Genomic DNA, 26930 nt, shown 5'->3' with positions numbered 1-26930 from the left:
AAATTAAGGGAGTCGTGGATATACCGAGTTACAGGTGAACTGCACCATGACTCCCACACTTTATGGGACTTCTGAGGTCATCCTCTCCCTTTTATACAATTTGAAGGGGAAAAATAGAGTTAATGAGTTTTCTTCCCATCGACACTGATGGAGGTCGCGGTGCCATCCAGTGCAGTGCAATAACCTTCGTGGCGTAAAACAAGGACTCCCGCTGGAAGATTCTGACATGATGTTGCCAGACCTCCTTGTGCAGTATACCAAAACGGCACATCTCTGGGACCCGTGGTATAGGCATAGACAACACCTCCGCCACGACTCCCAGAAGTCTAATCTAACTGGACAAGCCCAAATCATGTGCCAAAAATCTGACTGTGGACAGGTACACCTAAGGCAACCTGGGTGTGAAAATAATCCCATTTTAAAGAGACGGGAGGGGGTCAAGTAACATGGTGTAAAATGTAAATTTGTTCTCAGTTTATTATCTGAGAGAGATACATATTGGGGTGATTCAAGGGTATCCATGATATCAGGAATAGCTGAACGCCAATGCACTAAAGCTGGGGCATCTAGTAGGGACACCTTAACTCAAGTGTGCATATAAGGTGGAGATCAGTCCCCTGGGTCCCTGTGTTTTAGGGATTTCATGTGAAGGGCCTGGTAATTAAAATGTTCTAAAATGCCCTGAGTGTACAGGTCACCAAGAGAGACCACCCCATATTGAGACGAGGTTTGGGCTCCCGGTTGGACAAACAGCTTCGCTAGACCTGGATTATGCCATAATGGGGTCTCAGGAGGCGTGTTAGAGAATGCTGCAACTGTTATGGCCTGTTGCCAGACCTGTCCTGTCAGAGCATGAACGGCAGCAATCTACCCCAGTACATGTTCGATTGTTCCAATATTGGCCACAGAGTGCGCAGACCCAGGTGGTGAACCTCTGACCTCGGCAAGGTAGCTGGAGTGAGTCACGGCTGGATAAAATGGAGCTGACCCGCCAGGTAGTAAGGGAATAAATCAGGGAGTGACGTATCCTCCAACTGCTTTGGTTTTTGTAACGAGGACAGTCTAAGCTTAGATCTAGACTTACCCCATACAAAGGATATGATGAGAGTCCATCTATTTAAAAAATTGAAGGGGTAATGACACAGCGGAATGGCTCAGAGCCTAGAGGCATTTAAACAATACTACCATTTTTACCAGATTAATTGTGCCCGCCACCAATAAAGGCAAGGTAGACCATACATGAAATTTAGCCCTAAAGTGGGAAAGTAAAGGAAAAATGTTCTGTTCTGAAAAGTTCGTATGATCCTTACGGATAAAGATACTCAAATACTTGCATGTCGAGACAAAGATCAGCCCACATACGGTGTCACCAACTTGAGTACCAGACCTGCAACCAATGTGCATGTAGGAGGACTTGACCCAATTGATTCACAAACCAGAGTAATATCCGAATACTTTAATTATGGACATGGCTCTGGGTAGTGGGAGTGATCACTGGGGAGTGGGAGGGATCACTCATAAATAAAAGTAAATTCTCAGCATAAAGTGCTGTCATCTCCTCATGAGGGAGCCTATGACTATACCTTTATAAACAGGGTCTTTTCTGAGGGGCACTGCAAGGAGTTCCACTGCCAAGGCAAACAGCAGCGGAGTTGATGGTCAACTCTGCCTTGTACCTCTGCCTAGGACAAAATATGGAGACAATAATCCGTTAATAGACAATGCCACTCTAGGGGAACTATATAACAGTTAAATCCAGGTTATGACCCCCTCACCAAAACCAAATCTTTGCAATACCTGCAAAAGCCATTCGACTGAGTCAAACGCCTTGGTAATGTCTACGGAGGCTATTGCCCAGTCATGAGAGGAGGAGGCCCCTATTTGTGTTATTACCTGAACCCGCCTGAGCTTGTCTGATGTGTACTTCCCTGCCCTGTCTGGTCGGGGTGAATCAGATCTAAAATAACAGAATTAAGCCTATTGGCCATCATCTTGGTAAGGAGTTTATGATCTATATTAAGTAATACTATGCACCGATAAGAGCCACAGTTCAGCGGGTCCTTGTCAGGTTTAAGCAAAAGGATTATGGTAGCATCATAAAAGGACGCTGGGAGACCGCAAAGGCAACATTGTAGCAATTTAGCAACTTTAGGAGGAGGAGATCCTTATAATGGACTTGAGCCTCCACTGCAATGTTGTCTGGCCCAGGCGGCCCTTGCCATACCCACCAGTGCTTCTAATAATTCCTCTAACTAGAAGGGAGAATCCAGGAAGACGTGTTGCTCCTCAGTTAGGGAAGGGGATAGAGTCTAGATAGGAGACTAGAATTCTAAATCTTTTATGAGCCTGGCAGAATCTTGACAAGTGGAAGGAAAGTCTCTTGTTGATGGGGACAATAATCCTTAGAGATAGATAAATATTTCCTGTCTGATCACTTAAAGATGAGTGGCTACAGATGTATTTGGTTTCATCTTATTTACTCCTGATAATTGTCAATAAGAGAAACTGAACTGAGAACTAACAGCTCTCCTTTTTTATGGCATCGTATGATATAATATTTCTGTTCATTCACAGGTTAATTGCCTATAATGCTTCTATATACAGAGCCCGTGTTATTCCAGAAATACTAGAGGATTTCTTTATGCATACCTTATGCCAGACCCTCATTTTCAAGCCAAAACTGAAAGGTAATGTGCAGGTATTAGTAATAAGGTTTGGGTAGGGAGATAAACACAGATGTGCTTATTGCACCCATGATGATGATGATGAGCTAATGTGACAGCAGTGTGGAGAATTCGTTGGATAAATCACTTCAATGTTCTACTTCTGTTATACGGCAATAAATTAGGAAAAGTTGTTTTTCCTGAGATCGTGTTCCTTTTCCATATCATTTTGATCGTACTTTTGGAGCACAGATCCCATATTCTCTGCATCTTGAGAGAAGCTTTGTCTAGTGCTCTTTATAGTCCCTAGTAAGAATTAAACTCTGTATGAGGAGGTAAAACAGTTTTGTGGTTTAATAAAGTAGTTGCCACTTTCCAAGGCAATTCAGCTTATTCCACAACACTACAGCAACACTGCCCTTATGCACTTAGGATAAAGGATTTACATGGTTATGACAATCTTGCATGCTCTTGAACAAGTTTGTAAATTGCTAAATGTATATCACTTTGTTCCATGAAAGGGGACCTCTGTTGTTTGAATTTTGGGTAACAAGTCAGCGCCCTTGTCCTTATGAATCCATTTATCCTACAAATCCATATACTCTACCTGTCAGTCTGTGACATCCTAGGTGGACTTTGAGAGGCCAGGAATCTGCATTGCTAATGACACATACTTACTAGTAGGATTTAACTATCCATGTGCTAGTCAATGAGCTACTATGTATGTACAGAACTATTGAAATGTCATAATTTGCTTCCTTTTTATAGTATAGCTCACAAGATAGAGGTGAACAGAGGTCGCAATAATGTCTGTACAGCACCACACTTAGACTTTTCTGGGAACTTGAACACTTTGAAGACTATGGAGTCTCCGCTCTGCAGAACATGTGCAATGCATGTAACTAGAGTAGTTATCACTTTTGGCTATAAAGTCTTCATCAGACTCTGTTGATTCTAAGTTACTATATATACAACATGCTGTGAGTACAACTGTGACATACCGTAATCAAGATGAGACATTTGTAACATATCTGGATACACGTGATACAAATTTCTTTGGTATTCAAGACATTTCTAGTATACATGATATGCTAAAATCACATAGGATACACATAAGGTATTAAATATTTTCATAGAATAGAGCATTTTATCCAAAATGTATTGTCCAGATTTAAGGTGACATGAAATTGGCTGTCCTGGTAGCTTTATGGATATACCAATATGAATTTATGGTGCATGTTCATACTGCATGGTAAGGAGGAATCCTCCTGTAATTGTTATAGAAACCGTAATCCATAAATAGTCGTCAAATAGACAATTCCAATACCGGGCAGTGAATTCCAAAATAGAACATCCTAATGTTTTATAGTTTGAATATGTGTTTAATATCTTACGTGATATAAATGAAAAGGACGTCTCGTGCCACATAAAAAGATGCCTTACACAGATACCGTACATGGTGTCACAATATGATGACTAAAATAATTTTTCCAAATTTCTCTATTTTTGTAAAGGTCTTAAAACATAGCAATAACAATATAAGTCGGGTATCACTGTGATCATGCTGCCCCAAAGAATATAAGGAACATATCATAGTGAACGCCATAAAAACAAAAATCCTAAATACGCTATATGTATATGGAAGGCAAATTTAGAAATGGCTTCTCTGCTTAAATAACAACTCTCTTATCCTTGCTTTGCATATATATCATGCATTTCCAATAAAATACTCCTTAAAAATAATAGTCACTCTGTAATATTTCACTCTGGCAGAACAAAATGTAGTGTGACCTCTGGATCTCTGTTCTACTAGGGATCCAGCAGAGTCTCTCTGTTCAGGTTCTTTGTTCCTGAATTTTGGCCCACATATGAGTAACACATACAAGCAGTGGCTGAGCATTGATGGTCTGTTCTAATGGAGCATCACCACTTAGCTACTGATTTGACGAATCGCTCACGTGTGGGCTGAATATCAACAAAGAACAAGGTCCTGGTCAGAGACTATCCACTGGTGTTTATGCAGATTTTTTTAATTTTTTTTTTATTTAAGCCTTAATTTTTTTTTTATTTAAGGGGATGGTCAGCCTTTAAACTCTTTTAAAGGCTGGCCATCCACTTTCATTACCTGTTGGCTGAACACACTACTTGCACGGAGGAAGGGAATACTGTAGGCACTGTTGTAAGACGCCTCACGTAGTCGCTTACCTCCCTCCATTTAAGGCAAAAGGATTGGGCATGCTGAAATCTAGCAATGCTGTATCTTTCTCCCTATATCTTCTACCAGCAGAGGTTAGTTTGGACCCCTGTACTCCTCAGGAGACTGCATTCCTCCAATGCATATAGCCACATTAAATGTTGATGACTTGTACAATAAATTATAGTTGCAACTCTTCATTATATTCTTTTTGTCATCTGGTGGTTTATTTGTTGTAGTTAGAATGATCAGCTGCAGTGTACAGCATGGGGGTTGCAGCATCTGATGTGCTATTGATGACAATGTACCTCAGACTCCAATAGACAGCACAGTCTTGCTGTTGGAGTCATCTCATAATATGCATGTTTAACTAGGTTTTGATTTAGTATTTAGTATTTAGTACTAGGAGGCAATGTATGAATCTTCACATGACCACGTGTACTCACTGATATCTGGTGATGAATTCTCAGAAAGAAATAATATAAATTTTATTTTGGTTATAGTATATTTCAGTATTTATTTATTTTTTTACTACCGTAATTTTGTTTGCTCTTTTATTCTGCATGCAGTTTCTGACGCTATACGGTTACAAGGAAATTGGAGTTTTGTGAAGACTTGCCCTTTGCTAACTGGCTTGTATCGCAAGGTGAGTTTGGATATGGATTCCCCTCCACTTTCCTCCAAGGCTATGTTCACATTTGCGCTCAAGTTTCCGACTATCACAATGTCCTTCTGAAAATTGGTGGAGGAAAGAGTCCAGCACAGAGTGCTGTCCTCCACTGGATTCAGTTTCATAATGAAGGACTCCATGCGTCACTGTTATTTTAGTGCTATGGCTCTCCATTGGTTTGGTCCTCTGACTGACCAGAACGGAGAGACGACGCTCGTGTGAACCTAGCGTGAATCTAAAAATTTCAGACATGTCTCGTAGTTTATTATAAATATGACTTGAAGATACTTCTTGATATTTGTAGATCTTATTTCCCATCTTCATGTTTTTTGTTTTTTTTTAAAATAACTTAATCACTTCAGTACCGGGCCAATTTGTGGTCCAGGACTAGACACATTTTCGGATTTTTTTTGTATGTGCGGTTTTGAGGGCTGTATCATTTTTCTCGTATGTCTCATTCAACTAATTTCTGCGTCTTTTTTTCGGGGACACATAGGGCTTTATTTTTATGTTGTTTTTATTTTCGAATGTGTTTTAATTTTTTTTTATATCCAGGAAAATATAAACAAAATAGGAGGGAAATTGTGTCTGGTTTTCACATTATTATTATTATTTTTTTATGTAATAACACAAAGTGCTACTGAAAAACTTTATAAAATTAGTTTTTCCTTTCCGTTACGGTAATTTTTATTTTGTACGGTGTCGTTGGGGGTTAGGCTATAACCTTTAGCATATTTTTAGCGTATTATTTTATTTACTTTTAATTACTTTATTTACATTTTTCTTTACTTTTTTATTATATATATATATATATATATATATATATATATATATATATATATATATAATTTTTTTTTTTTTTTTTCCCAAATTGTGTCCCCATAAGGTGATAAGAGACCTTCGGAGACATCTGATCACTTTTTTTTTTTTTTTGTACTGGAGGCCGATTTCTCCTATAACTGTGGCTGGTACATTTAACCCCAGATGCCGGAGGAATCCAGCCTCCTGCATACTGTTCTTTACACTTACTGAGCTGATCTGGGGTCCTGTAGGACCCAGCAGCGCTTGTAAGATTTTGACACCGGTGGATCACGTGACTGCCGAGTCAGAGGGCGGCCCCATCATGGCGGCGCCCATAGCTGTGTATACAGCACTCATTGAGCGCTGTATACACAGCGATTGAGAAGGCAGGGAAGGGAATAAACCTTCGCTGCCTTCTCTCTGGGAGCTCCGGCTGAAGTTACAGCCGATTCCCAGGTTCAGCAGCTGCATGATTTTGTGCAGCTGCTGTTTTCTGACTGGACATACCGGCACGTCCTGTCAGAACTAGGCAACCACTTCCCGGATGTTTATAGTCTATGGGCGGTCCAGAAGTGGTTAAAATATTATTTTGTTTTCAGAGAAAGATACAATACAAAAAAAATGTAACCTTGTGCTTTACAAGCATAGGGATCATCAGGGAAGGTATTCGTGTACTATAGAAAGTATAGATGGAGTGCATGGGTGTGCCTTCACATGATGACAATAAGCACAAAATCCATCAATGTAAGCAGAAGCGCAAAGAAGGGACATGAACAGAAATATCTACAATATAGTCTACATACAGCATCATAAAGACAGCAATATTGTAGATCTTATTTTTTTCCCTTTGCTTTTCGTTTCAGTTGTTTGTTTTGCTCAGTGCTGAAAATCTGTCTTCCCGTATACAGAGGGTCTTGGATACGCAGGAGGTCAACTGGCACCATGTTTTAGCCTGTGTTTCATGCCTGGTTGTTTGCCAGCCTGAAGCTCAGCAGCTGGTGAAAGGTTAGAATGTAATAAAATATCAGAAATTGTACAGATTTTTTAGTTTAGCAATATTGTGTGCCACCTAGTGGTGGATCACTGATCCTGCAGCTTGTGGGTACTAATTCTAATTCAGCGTGCGTAATTTATGAATGTGATTAAAGCTACTTGAAATATGGTCATCTTCTCATTTTTGTCTTGGTTTAGATCTTTTGAGCCGTCTTCTGTCACAAGCCTTTGAGACCTATGAGCTGGAGTATTTAATCACTGCTTTCCTTATTGCCAGACAAGCAGCTTTGGAAGGACCTGCTGCCTTTATGTCCTACACAGAATGGTTCAAGGTCAGAATACTTCATGGTCCATACCTGGTAAATCTGAGTGACAAGCAATGCCATCAGTTTTATCTCCGCCTGATCATCACTCAGATTTCCCAGATTTCTTACCAATTAAAGATTTTTTGTGACATGGCCAGGCCTTTTTCCAATTCCAGTGTTTGTCAAAACTGTCAAATCTGAAACAGCTACACATGGAGAAGACATCTAAGGCATGTCAACTTTGGCTGCAAATATCGTGCTGTCTCGTCCTGCGACTGCTTCACTATAAGAGCAGCATTTGATCTTCATCTAGTAGTTGCGGCACACTACGGGTCACAATGCAACTTTGACTAACGTTAGTGAAGGAATTGTAGGGAGACCTGGCTATTAGGAGTCCTGGTGAAACTCTAGCCCTATCCTAAAAGAACTTATCCTTCCTTTTTAGTGTACATTTGGTACTGCTACCTCATACCAGAATACCACTAAGAAGTCACTAGTTTTTCTATTGAAATTCCTCTCTGATTTGGTCCCATATGAAACACCACAGTATTTAAAGGTGAGTGGTCCCGGACTGTTAGTCACAGAAGGGTTAAGCATTGTGTTTCTTTAAATTTGTTGTGAGAGAATAGATAAAGGGGCGCTTGTTTGTCTTTGTATTTTTTTGTCCATTTGTCTTTGGATTTCTTGTGCGTGTCCTACATGCCTTTCAAACTGTAATCTATCATGGGATACAGCTTCTTGTGTGTGCCTTTATCCAATAGCTACGTGCCAAAACTTAGATTACAGCTTCATACCCAATCATGTTATGTTAATTATACTAAACACACCTTCTCTTTGTCTATACAATGTATAAACGTATGTACAAAGCATTTATACATCACCCTTCCTCTATAAAGACCAGAGTCCATATTGTTCATGTAATTGTAGCGGGATCGTGTGATTCTTTGAGCCAGCTCATATACCAGTTGTACTCATTTGGACTTCAATATGATGATAGTTACTTGATTGCTCTCACATCTGGGGAAGAAAATGAACTTATTTTTAAAATTTTATATAAACCATTTAAATGTTTACAGGTTCACATCTTCCATCCACCATTTGTGGCAGCAAAATTCCGTCCCCTGTTGATGGAGTACATCACTTTGGCTAAAACCCAGCTCTTAGACATGAAGGTGAGGTTTCTGAGAGTATTCTGTAGAGTATAGACTGGTTTGATTACATTAATTTTTGCTGTTTGCAATGCTGTATGTTTGCAGGTCTCGATTGAAGACATGGGCTTGTATGAAGACCTTTCAGTGGCTTCCAACAAAGATCAGGTATGGGACAGTTATATCTGTTTCTATGAAAAGAGGGTGAAAGCCAGTGTATTTACCTTGTTAGACATTTCATATCAATTAGTTTAACTAAAGTAGTGAATGGTACAATAAGTCTGCCTACTAACCTAGGCAATGAGAGATCCATTACTGTGAAACTAGACAGATTTTCCTTCTATTTGCCTAGGCAATATGATTAGCAACCTCTGTAAAAACTGTAATATCATAAAAGCATAAACATTCAGCTCAAGGTAGAACGCAGTGCTCTCCAGTGTATGTGATACTGCCCACTAGCTGACAGAATTGTGGAAAGGGACTTGGTGTATCAGCATAACTGCAGGAAGTCCTAAAATGTGAGATTGGGTCCTGTGAAGATGGTGAGAAGGCAGGTCCCAGGTATATAACCATGTTCTTCAAATTTAGCTACTCCTTTTTCTTTTTTATATACCTAGTCTCTTGTCTAGTAATAATAGTTCTTTGTTTATAAATTTGGAGGTTGCTGGAGGGGCGTCCAGATCTGCTTTATGGTCTTGTAAAGTATATATGCCCACCAGCACCTCTCTTGAAGAATCACCTTCAGTTTGGCTGTGACCAAAATACTGTAGACTCTTGAATATTATAGCCAGGACATCTTTCCAGAAGACCCCCAGAAATGTGCACTTCCAAAACACTTGTAAGAGCGAGCCATCCATAATACCCCACCAGGGGCACCTACTGTCGCTGTTTAGGTCCCTTATTATATAACAGAAGTGGTGTCCTATAGACCCTTCTGCAGGAAAGGTTTGATAAATATATAAATAGTCCCATAGTGTTTACAATATATCCTGATATCGGATATCCTGTATCTGTATTACTATGCTGCTGTAACACTGAAATTTCCCCATAGTAGGATTATTAAAGGATTATCTTATCTTATAATGTTCTCCTATGTGTTTTTGCTGCTGTAGACACAACCTCAGGCACAACAAGATGTAGAAAAGGCTATACAGATATTTGAGAATACTGGCAAGATTCCAGCCAGTGTAATGGAGGCCAGGTAGGTGACATTTACAAATGTGTTCTATTGCGCAGATATGGATTCTGATTTGTCAAGACTCAATGCATATCATTTTCCAAGTGATGGACTTAATTTAATATCTGTTGGACTTTTAATAATTTACCACATAGTCACTACATACTTAGTTGTTCCAGCCTTATAAGGTGTGTCTGTGATGGTCTTTTTTTCTCCCCTTTATTGCTATACATAATGCAGACATTGTCCCTGTCTTGTGCTTTTGCCATTGCTTCACCAGGTAAATAGTCACTGTCCGGCCTTAAAACCTCTGTGCTTCAGTGTACTTTGACATTCTGTGGCTGACAAGCTCTACTTATATCTAAGCATTGTCAGTAGAAAAGATAATAAAGTGTACCTTCAATAATAGACGTCTTTCTGTATCTCAACAGTACAAAAAGATCAATAACTTTGTAATATATTTTAGTACAGAGAAAATGCTTTTTTTCTCCACTTATTAGAACTACTTTTCTTCTTTATTGCCGTCTACATTGGTCACTTAACTGCTAAAAACTGGCTTTAGTAAGGCAGGGTTGAGCTGGATTCTATAATCTCAATGATAAAACATGTTACAAGAGCTGCCCATACAAATGTTGGGAGAGGGGAAGAGGTGAAAGGAGTGAGAGGCAGAGAGACTCGCAGAGGCGGCTTCTTCTTGTAAGTTTCCTGCTATATCAATCCAGTGTTGGTTTCACAGCACCAATACTCACTACTGTTATATAGTTTCCTCCATGCACCTTCTTTGTATTAGAGAGAGAGAGGAGAGGAGATCCTTCTCTCCTAAATTTGCAGTGTGTATTTGCATTTTCCCAATCTTGAGCTCAGGGAAAACTGAGAATTAGATTTGGAATGCATGTACTGTTGTTCCTTGTGTACGCACACAACATCTTGTCCAGAAAAATCCCCTGAAATGACAAGTACACTTTAATCTGTGCTCTGGATTATGCTTCTACCTCTTCAAAGAGTGTGTTTAGGAAATCAGTAGTCTGAAAAATATGTCATCCGTCACAAAATTTCTGCCCCTCCGCAAGGTCAATTTCAATTCTTTATCCATGGTTACCTTTAAATGTCTTTTTTGTTTTATATCAGATCGCATAATTTCTTTGTTTTTTTTTGTTTTTTTTTACAGCATCTTCCGGAGGCCATATTTTACATCTCGCTTCCTCCCTGCGCTTCTGGCCCCAAGACTGGTTAGTACGTCATCTGGTACATTATTAAATGGGACTTCCCATCTCAGGAAGTTATTTCCTGTTGTTTGGTGTCTGACTGCTCAGCCCCTCACTGATCAGGGCAAAAATGCTCCATTCTGAAAGGAGCAATGGTCATATGCAGCACGTGCACAGCTGCATTCATAACAGGATGGAAAAATCCCTTGTTCTCCTAATCTTTGTATGGCCTGAGTGGTCAGAACCCCCACTGATCTGCAGGTTATCCCCATCCCCTGGAAAAATGGGAAAACATCTATCTCTTATCTGTTATTTAAAGGGAGGTTTTCAGCTGGAAAATTGGCATCAAACTAATGACTGTACCTTATAGAGCAGCTTTTACACTTGCTCCAAGGATGATTTTTTTTTTTTTTTTATTATTGTCCATTGCAGCTCCATTCTTATTAAAATAATTTTATTCTCATGCAAATTAGCTAAAAAAAAGGCTTTAGGGACTTTTCTCCTTCTACAGCGCTTGACTCCTTGCTCTAGATAATCGTCCCACCACTCCCCCCCTCCCCATTTCTTGATTGACATGACCTATGTTGTCAGTTTTTCTGCAGTTAGGGGAGGTTGTCAGGAGTGGATACTGAAGCCATGACAGGAGAAGAAAGGCCTCTAAAGCCCTCTACAGTTACTTTGCATAAGAGTAAAACCCTAACTTTCATAAGAATGGAGCTGCAAAGCAGAATAAAAAGAGACCTATTTGGAAAGTGTAGAAGCCACCCTACAAAGTAGGTAATCAGTTTGATACACATTTTCTTGCTAAGGGGGCGTTCTCATTACCGCCGGTGTCCGCTCAGCAATGTGCGTGGCTATTGTCCGTACATGATTTTAGCAACGGACACTAGCTGGTCTGTTTGTAATTTCCATTCATTTCAATGGGATATTATGTTGTGTCAGTTTGAAAAAAGGGACAGCAAGTGTCCGTTATTTTTTTTAACATTGAAGTCTATGGGCAATGGACATATAACGGACAGTAACTGATAGCCATCAGTTACTATCTGTGTCCATTATGATAGGTGTCCATTTTTTTGTTTTAACGGTCACTTTCTGAGCAGACACCAACGGTAGTGTGAACCCTACATAACATATTCCCTTTATCCTTGATATTTCGGTCTTCTCATCCATCCATTTATGGATCCAGCTTCGATCTAAATAAAGTTTGAATAATATTGTAAATGCTTAAAGGGGTATTCCTATCTCTGGAGAACTTTAACTTTTTGTTAACTGAAGTGTTTTACCCAATACATTACTTTATCTATCTCGCTCTGTTTGTCAGATACTACTGAATGTCTCCTCCATGTTTACAGCTGCTGGCCTGAACTGAAAAATCAGGAAGTGCAGAGGAGACAGGAGAACAGAAGAAACCCTGAGAGGGGAAAAACCCCTTTAACTTAAACTTATTTTTAGTGGTTTCCAATAACTTTCTGTAATTCTTCACATGCACAACTGCTTTCCCCTTACAAACAACGTGCAGCAGTAAATGTGACATTGTTTTGTGACTACAAGATGCACTTCATATTGGTGACCAGTAATCAGAAGGTTTCTGAATGTAGATTTAGATGTGAATAGAGAAGAAAACTTTTTTTTTTTAATCAGTTAATGTGTATTGATTGATCTTGTTGCTTAATATCAGTCTTGCTTTGTCCTTACAGATCCCAGAGGTCCCAGACTCCCTCATGTTACTCATTGATGCACTGAAAAGGTGACTGATGATTGCGTAATACTGTGCATAATATTTCAATCACAATGTGCACATTTCCATATTTACTTGACTCTCGCATATTCTAAGTATATTTTTCAATGCAGCATTGTTATATACAGACTGTTAAGGACGTTTCCTTGTATTCACTTGGTACTGATGATAAGGAATGGTGTAGTGCTATACGGATTTGCATATAAAGTAAGTTTTGGCATTTTCTAGTTCATCAGGTGATCTGCTCATTTCAGCAGGACAAAAAAAAAATAAATCATTGTTCATTGACAGCACATCGCCCCCGTATAATAAGGGTTGTGCAGCCCCAGACAATGAAAGTGTAAGTTGGGGGAATGGTCTCTACATCGATTGTTTCTCCTGTATGGATTCTGCGTAGGTCTCTGTAATCGGGTCATTGCAGAACTAGCGCTCATCGTATTGTTTTATAACTTATCAGTGTTAACACAGAAATATCTTTAGGTGTAATACAAAGCTTTGCTCTAAAATTTTAGGCCTGTTTAAAATCTGTAGACAAGACATTTCCAGTCTTAAAGTGTAACTCGCACCATTGTACATCATTTATTTTAAGGTCCAAAATTCTGGTAGGCTATAGTCAGAGGAACTTCAAAAAGAACCCTGTCAATTCTGTTTTTGTAATGACTGTCATATGGTAGTTGTTTGTTTGTTTGTTTTTTTAGAGTACATTGGTTGCAGCATGGCTATTCAAAGAGTCCAACAAAGATTCAAAATGGCCACTGTGCTGTTAGCTTAAGAATTGGGCTGCTGGGGACGCTGCATATATATTAGTAATATAACGTATCCAGTGCACAGAACCCATAACTCCTTCCTTATTCATTACATATTTGCTGCAGTATGGCATTGTGCGGGAAAAGGTATGAGGAAAAAACACAGCTCTACGTGCAAAAAATATATATGCGGCAATTGAAATATCGCACTCACGTTAATTCTGGAGGAGGTTGAGTTTGCCTGGAAGATTCCCTTTCGGCTAGGGTAGTTGAAATCCACACGTTCAGAAGTAAAATTCCAGCAAAGTCATGGCTCCTTAATTAAAACTTAGCGTTTATTGATTGTAGACAAAATTCATAAAATCATAATCGTTTGTGTGATAGAACACACTAGATACATGCAATAATAATATTATAATAATAATAATAATAATAATATTTGCTGCAGAACTGATAAAATCCCGCCTGCCATGATGAGCTCTTATGTAGATGCCTGTGAGCTGAAAAAACATCGGAAGCTGGAAGGTGAGCTCACGATTTACTGAACAGATTTGCATGTAGTAGAGCTTCATATTTTTATGAACAATAATCATCTGTGTCTTATATCTGAAATTTCCCTTTTTATGGTTGTTACTTACAGTATTTCTCAGTTCCTTCTTTCCCTGCAATAGAAAACTTTCAGCCTAAAGCTGTCAGCAAGCGGCTGTTGATGGATCTGTTACTTGTGTTATTACTACTGCTCTGCTCTGGGTCCAATTGGCACATTTTACATCATTGCTTTATATGGCCCTGATACAAGAGCTTGGCAATTAATTAAATTAATTTGATAATTAGGAGCCTCCCGATTCTGTGTTATTACAGCATTGTGAAATTGAATGTAATTTGCCAATGGCTCTGGGCCTGTCCGCATTATAACACTGCTTCTAGAACATTCTCATGTGTTTGGTTTTTTTTATTTAGATTGTGAGCCCTATATAGGGATCACAATGTATGTTTTTTTCCCTATCAGTGTGTCTTTGTAGTATGGGAGGAAATCCACGCAAACATGGGGAGAACATACAAACTCCTTGCAGATGTTGTTCCTGGCAGGATTTGAACCCAGGTCTCCAACGCAGCAAGGCTGTAGTGCTAACCACTGAGCCACCATGTTGCCCCCTGACACATTCGCATGTGTTGTTGAGCTGTGCTGTTCTGAAAATTCATTCTAGCCATAATAGAGCCTAAAAATAGTAGCCTGCCTGCTTAGTGACAGTTTCCGGGCAGCAGCAAAGTATCTTTTTATGCAATGATTACACATGTGAAAAAGAACTGAGTAAATGCACAGCGAAATGTAGGTTACTTTTCATTTGCATCTATATGTATCCACTTAAACAATAGAACATTCTATGTTTTACATATTTTTCTTTGGATCTGATAGATTTCTCTCTTTAGGAAATGAAAAGATTGAAGTATCCATGAATGAGGAGCCCATGGCCAGGTTACAGGCAGCACTATGGGAGCTCCGATCCTTCATTATAGATCCAAAGCGATATGATGGTATATAATGGACAGATGTTTGTGGTTATGTTCCCCTCTATGGGCACTGTTTTATTGTTCTTTGCATCTAAAGTGCAAACTGAGATATATATATATTATAAAATTTGTGTGTGTGTTATGTAATATATTAATTAATTTGTCCTAAGCACCGGATTCTCTTGTCTTTCATGTTAGAGATCTCATCTCAGGTGGCCATCATTTCTGACAGAGTGGCATCAATAGTGGGGAGAACCAACATGGATGCTGCCCCTGTAATATCACAGTGTTTCTTTACTGAATCTGTGGAGGAGCTGGAGCCACAGGAGCTGATGGTGAGCTGGAGTATTGCATCTCTACTCTTAGGTTTAACTCTTCTTGTCTCTGCCTCTTGCATTATTGGTCATTCTTTTGCAGGTTGCTGATCTGCTTCTCACATCATTTTGCCAGTGTGTCATGGCAGCTTCCAGTGCCAATCCCCCTGACAGGTAATAAAACCTACAATATTATTGGAACTCTTTAGACTCCTACTGCTTCATTTTGGTACAAAGGGGCAGAGGATTTACTAAGAGGTTCGCAACATGTCAAGATTTCTTCCTCTGTATATCTGTGGATTATGAGTTTATGATCAGAGGGATCGCACTAGCCTTTGATGTTGCATTGCACTGCCAGGTAATTCATTTGGCAGTCCTTGCGTGTATTTGCTTTGCATGGCCTGGGTTGCAGTTTATGGGAATTGTTGGGCAGCACTTGCCTCCTCCAACCCTTCCAGACCCCCTCTGCTGCTGCTTACAATGAAAAAAGTCATTTGTTGCATAATGGGAGGACTAATATATATTTATCCCTGTACTGTGTCGCAGTAACTAGGATGATTACATTGTTGGGGCAGCTTTACGTCATTGCAGAGCCGCCTGCACCTCCATTATGATTTGGCCCTTTGTCTGTTTGAATTTAGTGCTAAAGAACCTGCTTTGGTACTAAATCCAAATGGCCAAAAGGCTGAATCTTAGCGGGGCTGAAACTGTTGAAAGTAAATTAGAAAGTAGCAAAGTTTGTCACTGTGAACTAGTCAGACTTCATAAAGGCTTACATAAACTGCACAGCCTGTTTAACTGCGGAGGTGTAGATATGAAATAATCCATACCTTTAATTTCTTTTCTGCAGACAAGGACCCTGGCCCTCCCTGTATGTGAAGATGGTGTGTGGTCACCCCAGGGCGCTCTGTGCAGTGCTGAGCAGGACCCTGCAGCTCTTGTGCCACCAGGTGCGTCTTATAGATTCCTAAGTCATTAGATGGACTGGACTAATGTATAGTATATCAGTGCCATATATACATGAGCTTCTGATATGACTTAGTTATTCTAACAGATACAATTATTTTATTAGAGTGTAATTCTTCCTTCCCTTATGTATTACTAAATTACAGGCAAGTCACCTGAAAGATCCACATGTGGTTGGCCTTGCCATTTTCTCTGTTCATCTACATGAGTGCTGGGCGTCATTAACAACACCAGGCGCTGAAGTGAATGCACTAGAAAAGTTTTGGGAATTGGTACTAAACTCCCGATGTCTGACATCTGTCTCTCTAATTCTCAAGTGAGTGTTCTCTGCGGCTAAGCTCATCTGTAACAGTCTCGATAACTGTGGTTAATGGAGAGAGTCTCCATAGAGTGAATGTAGGTAAAGATGATATGATTGTCATAACTTATGTTTAGTAAAGTGCATGTGCACATATTGATAGTCCTAGTACTAGAACCCCCATGTATTGCTATGACTAAATAGAGAAGTGGGCTGCAACTTGCGAATGCTGGAAGATGAAGTTTTGTAGCTTCTTGAGAGCCACAGGTTGCCGACATCTAATCTACAGAGGTTTTTATTTCAGGTTCTGCACGACAGCAGTTTCCTATGCTTGCTGTAGGTTCTCTCTGCTCTCCTCAAGGGCTTCGCTAGTCTGCATCCCACCCTTATTCTTGCAAAAGGTAATTTTCTCTGTTCTTTACTTTCTACTGAAACACAAGTTAGTTTTAGCCACGTTATGAAACCTACCATCTGAATGTATCTGCTAATTTCAGTGTGTACACAATAAACCTTTCGTAATTCACTATACTGCAGTAAAATTGTACAAAGAATCACATCACCAGAATACGATATCTGAGTAACATGTTATCTGCAATTTTAGACTGAAATTGTACAAGAAAATCAGAAAAGTGATTTTCTTTTTTCCAAATACAGTTCTCCATCTGTCTATTGGTTGTATTTGTTATCACAGCTTATCTCTATTGAAGTGGAGCATCGTTCCTGCGGTTTTAGCTATAGAATGCTGTCATTTCAATTAGAATCCAGCAGACAGTTGCAGTGCTAAAGCCTTGAGCTTGCATCAGGTCTGTAGAGTCAGAAGGCCAAACCATAGACTGACTGACTCCGTTTTTCTGCAGTCTGACTCCAACTTCTGCTGACTCCTTAAATGGCTGACAACTATAGTCCTGATCATGAGCTGTAAGCTTCTTCTAATTGATTAAAAATCTTATCGTTGAATTCCTATGAAAGTAAATATACAATTATGAATGTAATAAATTATACAATGTTAAAAATGTTATAATATAACAAAAAGTAATCATTTTATTTTAAAGCTTAAGACACCAACTTTTTTCCGACTCTACCCAAAATTTGTTCTCGGCTCTTTGTCTAAACCACACATTTCTGCTTACTTCTTTTCTTTAGAGAGTTCATGATACTGCAGCATCTCTTAGAATGGGTTGCATGGTTAGCTTGCGATACTTGTAATAGGAAAATGCGTTGGTTTTGTAAAATGTGCCCCTTTTTTTATCTGATCACAGCTGCAACATCTCTTGCCCAGACTAATCCCAGAAGCAAGAGAAGAGGGGATGAAGGAGGAAGACGAGGATAACCCCATTCTTAGTTTCTCAGTTCTTTTTCCTTCGACAGGCTGGAAGAAGGCAGCAGTCAGCCTATGGCGCCAGAGTCACTTACAGCGACTGCTAACGGAGGAGCTTTTCCAGGTTGATATTCATTGACAGCAAACTTGTAACGGTTTATGGAAAGACAGATTGCCATTACTCCTATTAGTTGTCATTCATCTTTCTAAAATTATTAAAAAGACATATCTGCAAATGTATACCGTTAAATAGAAGCATATATTGAAGACACATATTGTTACAGAAACAAATATTTTTAGTTTGTAATAGTGGGAAACCTGGCTGTTTATATACTTCATCACAAATATTTTATTCTAGCACAGTGAATTTACTCAATTCATAAAATTTTCCCATGAACATAAAGTTGTGATACAACTTCTCTGACGTCTCAATGGTAAATGGTTGAGTGACAATCCCCAAAGAGCTGCAATGGAGGTCACATATGCTATCTAATGGCTTTTACAGGGAGTCTACCAACAGTAAAATTACTTTTACATCTCTTATATGCTGTCATAGGGACTGTTTGTGATAGCAGGAACAGACCTTTTTGTGGTGTCTTGTTGCCGAGAAGATTATCTTTCAATCTGTATGAAAATGCACTGTCAAGAGCGCCTGAGGCATGGGCAATGGTGCCATGTGTATCTTGTTTCCAATGTGCAGCGACCACAGGTGAAAAAAGGTTGCCCGGGCAGATGCAGTTATGCCCCAAGTGCAACAAACAGCTCATTTGCATCTGGATTAAAGGTGTTGTCCAGGCTAATTTTTTTTTCTTTTAATTAGGCCAGGGGGAGGTGAAAAAAACCCCAAAATTATACTCTACTTCCCTGGTGCTGCAGTGTCTCACCACGCATTCCGGTCCTGCAACTTCTCTTTTGGTGGAAGTCCCCGCTGCACGTGACCACTGATGTCTCTGCAAAAGACAGAGGCCATCACTACCTGTGACATCCCCGAATCCCTATAATTGGCCTCATTGGTCACGTGAACATTGAGACCAATCATCGGTCTCAGTGGGAGGGACATGGGATATCACAGCTGTCAAAGACTTCCAACAAAAAAAAGCAGCCAAGTAGCAGGACTGGACCATCGGGTACAGGTGAGTATGTTTTATTTTTTCCACCTCCCTCGGCCTAAAAAATAAAAAAATATTATCCTGAACAACGTCTTTAACAGGCCCATTGACAGCATAAAGGTGATTAGAAATCAATTATGGATGTGGTAGACTCCCTTTAGCTGTATACTAACAGTGTCTCTTTGCAGTTATCTTTCAGAGATTGGTTGCTTTGGGAGATGAGCCTTGGTTCGGATAAGGATCCTTTATGTGAAACTGAGAGGTGAGTCTATGACCATAAACATGAGTGTATGGTTAACAGTATTTTTTGCCTTACTTCATGTGCACTCTCTGCAGACAAGAATACCAACGTTGGGTTTTGAATTGCTGCTTTTTCCCCAAATCATCTGAAAACGGGGGCTTTGGAAATGATTTAGAGATTGCATGTTCCAGGGTGGTTGAGGCTGTGTTAGAATTTTGCTGCAGGTGAGAACAGTCACATATTATATTATATATGAATGTTTCTATATATTGTCTTATCAGTGGTGTTATTTTCTTATAGATCTGAATCTAGTGTAGGTCGTCCACCATCTCACACAGGACTTGCTGACATACTTTGTCGTTTACAGGTAGGCTCCTAATGTTATTTATTACAAACTGACAATTTCTGTAATATCCCGGTGGAATATTATGGAGCTAAATCAATAAATATTACAGTGTCTCTACTCTCCTGACTCAGCAGTCTGTAATAGAGCAGGGCCCTTATCTATTACAGAGGATCAGTGGAATTCATTGTACCAATTGGGGGTATCTACAGAAATGTAGTTTATCGAAAAAATGTCAACAGAGGAACAACGTTATTTACCTTCAAAAGTCCCTTAATCTAAAATCACTGAATGATAAGTCACACGTAAATTAAATGCCTTTGATATGTCATTTTCTGGCGGCACAATTCCCTTTGCACACTTGCTTTCAAACACTCTCTTAGCTGCTTGACATAAATAGGTTTGTTGCCATATAGGCTGTTCTTGTGATGCAAGTTTCTGCTCTGGTAGCAAGTCCCCCTTTAACCCTTTAGCTTCAGAACTCTACAGGGTATAAATAAGATTCTCCTGCTCTATAAACATTGGTTTGTTTATTGAATCTCTCTTTAAATGAATGTATTGTTTCTCATCATACAGGAGTTGGTCTGCGATTTACTCACCCAGCCATGTTCAAGTAATCGCAGCCGGACGACCTTCCTTTTCAATATCTTCCACCAGAGGTTAGAAGTGTCTTTAGACAACCATAGCATGAGTGCCCAGCTTAGACGACAAGGAGAACTTGCCATGTGTTCCAGGTAAGCTTAAATGAATAACGCATATGCTGAAGATAATGGACAATCCTCTACCTACTCCTTGTACTAGATTATTACCCTATGTAAATGACTGGTTCACAGTGAGATGTTGGAATATTTTTGTGGCACAGGGTTCACTGTGTTTTACCAGATGTCAACCACCCATTCACTATATACATCTAACTCTGGAAAGGGGCGTACCCATAGGAGTGGAGCAGCTGTTATTAACAGCCTGATATCCATAGAGAAGCTGTATACACAGGGGTGGTCTTGGGATCTGCGTGGAGTTGGGAACTGCAGTAGTTGCTGATCCCTTGAGGTAAATGCCCCCAAAGGTCTGGTATCACCTCTTGGGTGTGAGGCCCAATGTGTAAGTGAAGAAATTACAAAAAAACAAAAAATGTCACTTTCATGGACACCTCACAGGTAATAAAAAAAAAATTACCATATCAGAGAGAGAAACTATTTTACATTATTTTAAAGTAGAACAAATATGTGAAATCCATGTTTGCTAAAATAACAATGACCTAAAATAAAGCCCTATATATTACTGAATAAAGGTGGAAAAATTACTTCAATAACCATAACAATAAAAAAAAATTTGTCAAACCACATATACATAAAAACCTTTCAAATTTGCCCAGTCATGTACCAGGGAAAATGGCCTGGTCATGAAGTGGTTAACGATGATAAGCCAGACGCCATATTCTAACAGGAAAGGCCACGAAGCTCTTTTTACAATATACTGTATGCCAACCTTTGACACTTTTAGTGTTTGCCCATAGGATTCTCCTGGGTCTTCCATCGATCTTCCTGATCAGCATTTCCTCTGACAAGGAAAACACCAGTCTAGATTGTGAGGACTTCTTCAAATTTGTTAACCAAGAATTGGTAAAAATCACAATCCATTTAATAAATCTGAATTGCACTTCTGGATTTTTCCTATAGATTGGCTTATATCATTTCTTTTCTTCATGTAACAGAAAAACATTGGTCAGAAAGGGTGCACTCTGCCTTATGACATCACTGCGCACTTTTTTAGGGTAAGGCAGAGCTTGTACCTCTTTGTCATACTATTAGTACGAGTTCTTTATTCCTAAAGATTGCAGATAACATGTTTTACTTCTGTGCAGGGTCTGCTGGGGGCCAGTGCACAATGTCAGGATCCGAGTGAGGCAGTGAATAACATACTCAGCGAAGCTCATTCACAATGTCCAATCATTCTGACCTCTGCTGCGGTATGTCTGTACCCATCCTGGTGATGGTGTAGCCAAAAATTACTTTCTGTACTGAGGTGATGATGTGCCAGATCAGCCAACCAGAATAATTCTCTTTGAACAAGGGAGATTCTGATAAGAGAGGTTACTGATAGCACGTCAGAGGTGACTGCTGTATCAGAATTCCTCCTGCTCATGATGGGAATTATTCTGCTAATAGATCAGGCAATAGCTATAAATGTAATTCCCTGATGAATAATCTGTATCATTTTCTATTTTTAAAGCTCTGGTGGCCACAGCTGTATCCAGCCATTGAGTGTCAGTGGAATCGGCTGTCCGGAGGGAACCTGCCTAAAGCAATTGAGACCCTGAGGGAAATACAGAGTGATGTGGACAGGTTAGAAAGCCTGTGATACTGGAACATCTAGCGATGGAGATGATATGCTTATCTGTCTCCTCTTATACTTCAGGTTCCTCTCACATCACATATCGCTGCCCCTCACTGACACCATGTGGCTCTCGGCTGCTGTGTTGCATTTCACCATCACAAGGAGAAAAATGGGATATGAGAGCTTTTTACAGTTATTTGGTGTAAAGTGTGTTCAGGTAAGAGGAATGTAAAGATGTAATTCAATGTTAGGAACGTTGTACTGGAAGTAAATATGAAGATTCAGTTCCTGCCGCTGCAATTTGTCTGATCTTTTAGTGGTTGCACATTGGGGGAGACTTGCCAGATCTTGGTTGATGAGGGCAAAGTTTTCATACATGAAACACCATTACACATCTATTAACTTTCCCACTTTCTTGCAGATGTTGGATTCCTTGCTGTTTTTTACTGTTTTGGATCTTATCTATGTAATAATGAAGGTGAGGGTATTCATTTTTATAAGATTTTCAGGAATTTTCTGGGTTCATAAACATATAAGGGCTAGCTCACACGTGAGTATAAGGGGAGGTTTTTGACAGCGGATTTCGCGTCCAAAACCTCCCCTTATAATGGTGGTCTATGGAGACCGCTGGGCTTCTGTTCTCCGCTAGCGGCGAGCTGCTGCTAGCGGAGAAAAGAAAGGACATGTCCTTTCTTCAGGCGGAAGCCGCGCTGTCTCAGTCGCGCGGCTTCCGCCCCCCGCAGCTCCCTCCTATGTCGGCTCATTCATTTGAGCCGACAGCATAGGGTTAAGCCGCGACAGCGATGGTCGCGGCGGGCGGGTTTTGACAAGAGAGAGACGCGGCTCGCCGCGTCTCTCTCTGTGTCAAAACCCGCGCGGGCAGTTCACGTGTGAACTAGCCCTTAAGCTTTCATTGTATTTTCTGTACACGTTCAATGTGGAATTCAAGACCTATGCTTGCTGGAATTCAATTGAAGACCTATTTTTCCTTCCAAGGAATAAAGATCCTTGGCATGTGAACACCACATAACTCTCTAGAAATAAGACTCTGTGAATATCCTATCAAACAGATCTTTATCTTCAGAAAGTTACACATTGAAATATAGCAAGCAGAAATCTTGAAAACCATGGTTTGCTGATATTAAGCTCTGAGAGGTCCTGACTAGGACATACAGACGGGTCGTTCCATTTGGACAAACACATTTAAAATAAGAGAAAATATATAATGCATTTATTTTTTTATGTTCTATAGGAAGGAAAAGGATCCAAAAAGGGGCTAGAAGCTTGTCTGTCTATTATCAGTTGTCTGGAGGAAAGAGGAGGCAGCTGGGTGATGGCCTTTACACCCACAAAGGGAAAGCGTGAGTATCAAAAATGGACTTGTGCAATTTCATTTGTATGAAGCCTCATGCACATACCACAATAGGTTCCTATTCGCATCTATACTACGGCTACAAGACCTGGGAACACCATAGAACTTGTAAGGGCTCGTTCACATCTGTGCCGGCTCTCCGTACTGCAGGTTTCCGTTTCCTGCATAAAACAGAGGCAGGATACGGAAACCTGCAGGAGTCTTTCTTTCAAATGAATGGGTGAGAAAGCTGTCCGGCCGTGAGCGGCGGTGAGCGTTTTGCGCTCTCCGCCGCGAAACCGGGTTTTTTTAATCCGGACACAGAGTCGGACATGCTGTACTCTGTGTCCGGATTAAAAAATCTGGTTTCGCGGCGGAGAGCATAAAACGCTCACCACTGCTCACGGCCGGACCCGGTCTGAGCTTTCCGACTTCTGGCATGCAGAAGACGGAAAGCACAGAACGGAAGGCTGAACGCAGGTGTGAACCTAGCGTAACTGGGAGAGTCTTACTGTAGATTCACACGTCCGAATTTCATCTGCTTACAGCATAGCTAACCATAATGCTAGGATAGGAGTCTCTCTCCTGGCATAAAGTTCGGGCTGGCAAACAAATATACCAGATTTCACAGGTAAAACTCGGTCATGTGAATCTTGGGTCACTGTTTCATGGTTACAGCTAAATAGGCAACATTTACCATACAGATTTGCATACTTTATTAAACCAAAATCAGGATCCTAAACACAGAAAAAATTTTGGTGGAGACATTTACGATATAAACTTGCCATTTTTGCATCTCCTCTACATCATGGTTTAGAAATGGATGCAAATGCTGATCAAATCCGTATAGTGAGTGTGAAGACGGTGGGTTGTCGGCCTCTTAGTCTGGTGGCAAAGCTAATAGCATAAAGCAACTGATGTCTAATATAATGCTCCAGGGATTTAGTAATACATGGATATAGAAGACTTGAGCATGTGCAGTCCAAAGAATGTGATTTACGTGATGAGAATATATGTATCTGTCTCACATCTCATGGGCACAGTAAGATGATGTGTTGCTAATATAAATGGGTTTACTCTCAGATATGATGCTTCTTCATCAGATGGCCTCTGAAGAGTTCTGTAAGCTGATACCTCTGGCTTTCTTTAGGTAAGTTTTCTGGACACAGAAGTTTTTTAGTTTTCACTATGCAGGCACAGTTTTCACTATATTTCTGATTCTAATCACAGTTTGGCTCCTTGTCTTCCAATGGAAACGACAGTGCGGCAGGACTTTGTGTGTGTTGTGCTGGAGATGTACAGCAGATTTGTCCAGCTCTTTGTAGATGGAAATCCACTCCTGGAGCAGGTACAATAATCAAGAAGTGGAGACGGAACGCTATATATTATGACTTCTAGCCTAAAGCTGTTCTATGTCTATAGGTGGACACCAATGAAATTTTTAGCAATGGCCGCCAGTTCCTTCTAAACTGTGTACACAAGTGCCCACCTCCCAGTAGTGCATTCAGGAGTCGCCTTCCCCAGGTACGATATAGTTAAGGACACCAGTTACCATCTTGCTGTATGTAATGTTAATGAAGAAAATTTACTAAGTCTGGTTCTCAGACATTGGAATAAAATATGTCAAATTTATTAAGATGCCCTTTCTGGTTACATGGGTTTTCCCATATACATAGTTACATTTGTAGACTATTAAAGTAAAATATTTTTGCAGATATAATGAAACATTTTGCAGAGTTGTAAAGATTTTCTGTAACCATCTTAGCGGTGACAGTCTTTTTATAGGTTACCAGAGGATATGGTCTGGGACTTGTCAGAAAGCCAGCCCAGGAACAGATTATCAGGAAGTTACATCCATAATACAATAACCTGGTCACAGTAACAATATTATGGTTGGGTTTCTGACCATAGAAAGTTTATGGTTGTATCTATTGGCAACAAGATAAATGGCTGTCACTACTAAGGTGGCTAGAGAAAATCTTTAACGCTTGGCAAAATTTTTCATTATTTATATTTGCAAACAATGTTTTAACTTCAATTGTCTGTAGTTATGTACATGGGGAAACCTATAGTTACTATATAAGCTTATAGAGAACATTATTTTTCATGAGGATGGAAGTTTTGAAGACTACATGCATTCATACATTTCACCTTCTGGTGCGCATCAAAATCCAGTTCTATACATCTCATTCCGCACCTTTGGGGCTCTTTTAGTCAGTCCCATTTTCAGGTATGAAAAATATGTTTAGAAAGGCTTTTTTTTGTTTGTTTTTTTGTTTAACACATCATTAGTCATTAATGATGGAGACCGAGGACCTTCTGTTTGCATCCATCTCCATTCACTGTAATGTTGAAACGACGTTTTTTTTTTTGTATTTTTTAGGGGGTTAGAATATTTAGATCGGATATACCATAGAGTGCAATACTTGGGTTCTGGTCAATCATGGACACTGTTATCAGATGTCTGGTCTCCATGTTTATAGAGGACTTGTCACCAGGCACCTCATCTGATACGTGCTGACCATCTTCCTGGTTGTTTTTTTTTTGTGTTTTGATACAAATGAGGGTATGCTGAGTGGGCAGATAAACTGTGAAGTCTCTGTGTCATGTATTGATCCCCTTGGCTAGTATATCCTAATTTGCATCAATACAAAAAGAGTTAATAGCTTTGGAATAGCTGAATGGATTTGGTTATCCAGGATTGGAAATGTTTGATTTTTCCAGAAAAGGCACGATCTTTTTATGTGTGATGTTCTGCTATTGCAGAGTTAAAATATTAGATGAGAAAACCGCAAACCTATTTCTAATCCTGAACCACCTTTGTGAGCATAAATGTTATAGCTCTCTCTTCTTTTACATGAATAGAAACAAAAAACTGCAAACTCCAAGTGTAGAAAAAAGGTGAACTATTTAATCACGAGGCATGATGTAATGTTGAAAATGTGTGGATAAGATTCCTTTGGAGCAGGATTTTGTTGCTTGCACCCACTATGGGGGGATTACTGGGTCTGTGTTCCATTAATCTGCTCTTTTTACTCTTCTCTTACACCTCACGTTGTAATATAAATGTAATCTGCAGATAGCGGATTCCTGGGAGGAGAAGGACCCGGAGCTTGCTGAACTGCTGAGGAACATTCTTCTGCCATCACATGACGACCTATTTGATGAGCCGGATCTCTTCTAATCATTGACTGTCTTAAAGGGGTGATCTCTTACCTTAAGAACTCCCCACACTCTATAACCATGAATGAAGCAGCTAGGAATGATATACATGCGGCCTAGGATCTTTGCCCCAAAGATTGATTATCTAGTCGCCTTTAGCGTTGTGAGAAGTTCTTGCTCCCATGAGCCTATTCCAGTGGGCAAACCTACTCAGTGACTGCCAATCATAGAGTAAGACTACCCATAGGACAAGGCAAGACTTATAACAGTATGGAAGTTGTTTTTTCTGAAACATCAAGTTGTTTGACCTGAAAGGGATATAATATTTTATCTAACACA

The 26930-nt window shown here is 39.8% G+C and overlaps 1 protein-coding gene across 1 annotated transcript in view; it reads left to right on the top strand.

The window, feature by feature from the left end:
* FANCA (FA complementation group A) overlaps positions 1-26892 on the top strand; it is a 44174-nt gene extending 17282 nt beyond the window's left edge. Inside the window, exons 11-43 of the mRNA XM_075281941.1 lie at positions 2575-2687; positions 5427-5503; positions 7192-7333; positions 7520-7653; positions 8072-8182; positions 8703-8798; positions 8883-8942; positions 9887-9975; positions 11120-11180; positions 12854-12903; positions 14089-14165; positions 15072-15176; positions 15351-15487; positions 15570-15640; positions 16317-16416; positions 16579-16748; positions 17035-17131; positions 17990-18172; positions 19346-19419; positions 19494-19622; positions 19699-19765; positions 20318-20475; positions 21258-21363; positions 21456-21515; positions 21606-21710; positions 21974-22086; positions 22160-22295; positions 22500-22556; positions 23331-23439; positions 24513-24579; positions 24660-24777; positions 24852-24953; positions 26509-26892. Of these exons, the coding sequence (XP_075138042.1) occupies positions 2575-2687; positions 5427-5503; positions 7192-7333; positions 7520-7653; positions 8072-8182; positions 8703-8798; positions 8883-8942; positions 9887-9975; positions 11120-11180; positions 12854-12903; positions 14089-14165; positions 15072-15176; positions 15351-15487; positions 15570-15640; positions 16317-16416; positions 16579-16748; positions 17035-17131; positions 17990-18172; positions 19346-19419; positions 19494-19622; positions 19699-19765; positions 20318-20475; positions 21258-21363; positions 21456-21515; positions 21606-21710; positions 21974-22086; positions 22160-22295; positions 22500-22556; positions 23331-23439; positions 24513-24579; positions 24660-24777; positions 24852-24953; positions 26509-26613 (3379 nt within the window). The 3' untranslated portion in view covers positions 26614-26892. The remainder of the gene's footprint in view (positions 1-2574; positions 2688-5426; positions 5504-7191; positions 7334-7519; positions 7654-8071; positions 8183-8702; positions 8799-8882; positions 8943-9886; positions 9976-11119; positions 11181-12853; positions 12904-14088; positions 14166-15071; positions 15177-15350; positions 15488-15569; positions 15641-16316; positions 16417-16578; positions 16749-17034; positions 17132-17989; positions 18173-19345; positions 19420-19493; positions 19623-19698; positions 19766-20317; positions 20476-21257; positions 21364-21455; positions 21516-21605; positions 21711-21973; positions 22087-22159; positions 22296-22499; positions 22557-23330; positions 23440-24512; positions 24580-24659; positions 24778-24851; positions 24954-26508) is intronic.
* The last annotated feature ends 38 nt before the right edge of the window (positions 26893-26930 follow it).

This window comes from Leptodactylus fuscus, chromosome 7, assembly GCF_031893055.1.
Source record: "Leptodactylus fuscus isolate aLepFus1 chromosome 7, aLepFus1.hap2, whole genome shotgun sequence".
Classification (NCBI taxonomy): domain Eukaryota; kingdom Metazoa; phylum Chordata; class Amphibia; order Anura; family Leptodactylidae; genus Leptodactylus; species Leptodactylus fuscus.
Note: the sequence above shows the minus strand (reverse complement) of the source record. Positions and strands in the feature narration are given on the sequence as shown.